A 4,686-nucleotide genomic window follows, 5' to 3' on the forward strand; every position below is an offset into this window, starting at 1 on the left:
CTTGGGCTTCAGTGGCCGGAGCGCTCGTCATCAGCGATGCCCAGCATTCACTTTAGAGCACGTCACTGGACCCTAGGTCTCGGCCACTTCGCACAGGCCACAGAGGGCTCTCATGTCCATTAAAGCCGAGTCGTCACCGGCTCCCCACTTCCAAGGGGGCGGCTGCATCTCTGAAGACTGAAGGCGAGCCCGAGTCCTTCTTTCTTCACTGGTCCTCGAGAGAGGCCTTCGGCACATGGTCCCCACACCGTCCTTGGACCGGGCACAGAAGAAACAAAAAGGTCCTCGTCACGGCCGCCTCGGCGGAAGGGCGGCCCCCGCTCTCACTTCTTGAACGGGGTGAGTTTGTTGAAGGTGTGCCAGAACAGCGAGGGCTTCCTCTTGGGCTCCGCCAGGGCGAACACCTGCTGCTGCGGGACGCTGGTGGGCACGGTGACGTGGCGCTGGTGCAGGGGGTGCAGGGTCTGGTGCGGTGGGGCCACGGGGCACCCGCCGTAGCCTAAGCGAGAGAGGAGAGAGATGGCATGTGACCGAGGGTCCCTCACTAGCCGAGGAGGCAACATCAGCCCCAAGACCCACGTTCTTAGCTGCTTCTCGATTCACGGCAACGGAAGTACATCTGACAGCCATCGTGACACTCAGGGTAGTGCACGCTGCGTGTGGACACGTGACACAGGTGATCTCGCTGAATCCTCACCAAAACCGTCCCGGGAAGGTACCACTGCAGCAATGTGACAACGTGATCGGGAAGGGCTCTGACCAGAGAGGGCACACGAGCCACCGGGGTCATGCAGCAGCGAGGGGCAGCGTCCCAGCGGGACTGCTCCTCGGGGTCAGCAGCTCTAACGCCTGGAGCTCGCACGCCACCATGCAGTCACTGTGACTGTCTGGGAAACCCGCTGCCTTTTCTGGGCCTCGGTCCCCCAAATCTAACAAGGGGTGACAGTGCCTACTGGGCTGCTATGAGAATCAAACGGGTCAATACAAGTAATGTGCCTAGACTAATGCCCCTGACACCTAATCGCCTTTATCAAAACTATCTGATCAGAGGAGTCGTTTCAAGTCTGCGCTGAGGTTGTTAAGGAGACTTATTAAAGTCAGCTACAAGACGGCGTGGTGACCGTGAACGTCAGCATGCTAAGAGGAAAGACTGTGGGTTCTGGAAGAAGCCAGGGCTCGGTTTGGAACCCATCCCTGCCTCTGACTCGCCGTAGGCCTTCCTTGCCGTCCGGGATGGCGGGAGGATGAAATGGGATGAAATAGGATAACTCGCGGGAAGTGCCCGACAGGCCATTGCCCAAAACATCCTATCCGCGGCATTCGTTAGGTGCTTAGATGCTAAGCCAGTAACTGTTAAGATACGAACAGAAACGAACATATTCTAAGACACTGCAATTAAAAGCGGAGACGGGAAAAAGAACAAAATGGGTCTAGAATTCTGCCTTGAGGACACTCATCATTTGAGGTGGAGGGTAGGGAATGCTCCCTTCCCACGGAGGGAGCAGATGGTGATGAAGTTTTCTTGGTCAGCAGCTGACAGCTTATCACAGCCCTGGGCTTAACTGCTTCTTGATTTTCATTTTCAGTTAGGAAAATACTGAATGGGATACATTTCATGGGGTAAATCCCTATTAGAGTCAATCTGAATAAAGTTTTTACCGATATAACAGTTTTGGCATAAAAACCTTTAGTATTTTTTTGGTCTAGAATATTCGTATTACCTACATGTGGACAATCCTTGTTTGCCCATGAGGGTCCTGGGGTATGTGGCCTGGGCACTCGCTAACAGCTGCCCTGGTACTCAAAGGTGCCTGCTCTCAATGAGCGACTGTGTCTCTTTTTCCCTAAGTGGCTGCTTCCTGAACTGAGCTTTTAGATTGTTTTCCCACTTAAACTAGGACGCTGAGGTTTCCTCCCCACGTGCCCAAAAGATGCAGAGTGACTGGCCTGTCTCAGACCAGTGAACTGGTCCCCCCCGCACCCCGCCCCTTCCTGCCATGGACGATGCCATCATCCCTCAGAAGGCGGAGCCCCGAGGGGTTGTGGGCAGGACAGGGAGGTCAGGGAGCTCTTCGGTTACAATTCAAAATGCCTTCTATGAACTCATATGCAAATGTAAGCAAAACTGAAGCCTTCAACACCAAATGCAGACTGTCATTTTGAGTTTCGCCCACGGTTCTCTCCTTCACTTAGAGTTGGTCGTATGCCAACGACGCTGGGCCTCTCACCCGACTTTAACTCCACATCACGGGGATAAAGGCTTCTCCAGAACTTACCTTTTGACTTTCCGTGTCCTGCCTTTTGAGCATTTAACATGGCAAGTTTCTTCTGATTTTCTGAAATTTCCATTCCTGGATGTAGAAATAAAGGTGGTATGTAGCCAAAATAGGTGAAAGCATTTCAGAATAAAACTTGCACTGAGACCACGTTACCCCCGAGGTATACGCCATAATCTGAAGCAAAGAACCTTAATCCCTGAGGAGCCAGCAGAGGTTGAAAAGATCAGAGAAGGAGAGGGAGCGGGAATTATCACTGGGGCGAGACGACCACAGGATTATTCTCCCAACCAGGACATCTGAACGAGTGAAATGGGGGTGCTGTCAGTATGACGCGCTGACCGCTCCGTAAACCTAGACCAATGTTCACATGGGATCACCCTAACTGTCACCCTAATGGACGAGGACCTGGGAGAGGACAAATCAAAGGGGCCCGCCCCATGGTCTGCTCATCCACCTGCTGTGAAGCCCCTGAGTTTTGATCTTAAATAACGGGAACTGGATTTTGTGCCTTGACTGGAGGGAGCATGAGGAGAGAGCCAAGGGCAGAGGCAGAGGTGGAAGCTGCTGGGCTGGGTCCTGCTCAGGGGGGCCCCTGCCTGGTGGAAGGGGACCTGGGCTCTGCCTCTGCCGCTGGCAGGGTCACTTACCCGGACTCGCCCTCCACCTCCGTACATTCTGGGCCTTGATGCCTCCACATGCCCAATACCTGTCCCTGACAGGCTCTGACGCCCCCTCCAGGCTCCGTACACTGTCCCCTGGCTTCTCCTACTCCGAGGCCCGCGTCCCCACGCCAGCCCCTTGCCTTACTCCTGCGTCCGGGCTCTGCCTGGTTTATGGCTCCGCCTCCAGGATCGGCCCCCACACTATGTATTGGGCACCTAACTGACACGACATGCCACACATGGACCTCGAAGGTCCTATTTACTCCACTCTCACCCAGGTCACAGACTTAATGGCTCCAGGAGTGCCCCATTCACTCACTCAAACATATGTGCATGCAGGCATTCGCTCCCTGGCACCAGCTGCAGGGAGCGCTGTGCCGCCAAGGGGAATAGCATCAGGCCTTTCTTTTCCGTCCAGGGGCAGAGCAGAGACATATTTGGAATGCCCCTGGTAGTGCTCGATTCTAGCTGAGGAAAGACTGAAAACACTCCAACTCACAAATGATTTCAGGGCCTGCACTAGACAAGGTTACATGGCAGGTAAAATAAGGGTTTTGTGGATCTGTCATTTTGCATTTGAATATCTGTCATCTGCAACTACCTTCTCAGCAGGATGAGGCTTATGCCAATGAGGCTTGAGAGTGGACAACTGTATCAGCTCACGGAAGTTGACAGGGGCCAGCTTCCCTCTTAGTGTTAAGGACACTTCCACTGAACGGAAGGAGCCACCTGTGAGCAGTGAGCTATTAGAGGTCCAGGTGATGGCCAGTGTCCACCTACTAAAAGTGTTTCAGAGGAGAGTCCTGCTTCTGATGGCAAGTTGGCCTGACTGACGTGTACAGCCCTTTCTACTCTAACACACAATCCCACGAAACCTCCTGTGGGTGATGGCAACATCCGTGGCCAGGCCTGGGGCCAGCGTGAGTTACACACACCACGGAGAGCCGACAGTGCCTCCTGGTTTCCTCACAGCTGTGAGAAAGGGGGGACGGGGAAGCCTCGTCTCCATCCCACTCCACACAACCTTTGAGGTCTGGGCTCGCGAGGGCTACGGAGGTAAGCGTCCTTCATTCCACCTCATCTGTAGGGGCTCAGAGGCCACGGGTGCCCCCTAAGCGATACCAGGTGGGCAGTTTGTCTCACTGGCCAGTTGAGGCCTGGAGGGGAGCAGAAGCTGGGAGATGAGAGCGATCCTGAGTGTGGAGAGGGACGGCCCTCACTGCAGGACAGGACGCTGCGTGGGAGACAGACGGGGAACGTGCAGGCGGAGTGGTACGGTCAGAACCGACTGTGGCAGCAGGTTAGATTTTAAGTGCTTTAAATTTAGGCACAGCTGAAGAGGAAGCCTGAAGGGCTGTGGCCTGGGTGACTGTCACCAGAGTATGCTTCCATCTCAGGGGCATGCTGAGCTGATTGTCAGTGTCACCTCGCTGTGCTGTAAGAGTGGGCAACGGCGCGAGGCCTCGATTTCCTCCTCCGTAAAATGGGTATAACAACAGTATCCACGTTTTGGGATTAAACGAGACAATCTCTGTAAGTGTGTAGCAGAGCGTGTGGCCTGAAGTAAATACTGAATAAATATGGCCTGTTGTAACTACATCGGTCACCATCTGTCTTGTAAGCAAGTTTAGAAATGTCCAGAATTTGCAAGTCCCCTTCTTTTCCCAAGGGTGGGACTTAACTCTGTAGGAGAGGCCTGGGGGAGAGCCTGTGGGGGAGGGGCCTGGGAGGGAGGGGCATGTGAG

At 54.2% G+C, this 4,686-nt stretch overlaps 1 protein-coding gene across 1 annotated transcript in view; it reads right to left on the reverse strand.

Annotated features, from left to right (window-relative positions):
• Nucleotides 1-6: 6 nt before the first annotated feature.
• SPATA13 (spermatogenesis associated 13) overlaps nucleotides 7-4,686 on the reverse strand; it is a 295,901-nt gene continuing 291,221 nt past the window's right edge. Inside the window, exons 14-15 of the mRNA XM_025049512.1 lie at nucleotides 2,277-2,351; nucleotides 7-499 (exon numbers count right to left, since the gene is read on the reverse strand). Coding sequence (XP_024905280.1) covers nucleotides 324-499; nucleotides 2,277-2,351 — 251 coding nt within the window. The 3' untranslated portion in view covers nucleotides 7-323. The remainder of the gene's footprint in view (nucleotides 500-2,276; nucleotides 2,352-4,686) is intronic.

Source organism: Pteropus alecto, unplaced genomic scaffold, assembly GCF_000325575.1.
Source record: "Pteropus alecto unplaced genomic scaffold, ASM32557v1 scaffold16, whole genome shotgun sequence".
In the NCBI taxonomy this organism is placed as follows: domain Eukaryota; kingdom Metazoa; phylum Chordata; class Mammalia; order Chiroptera; family Pteropodidae; genus Pteropus; species Pteropus alecto.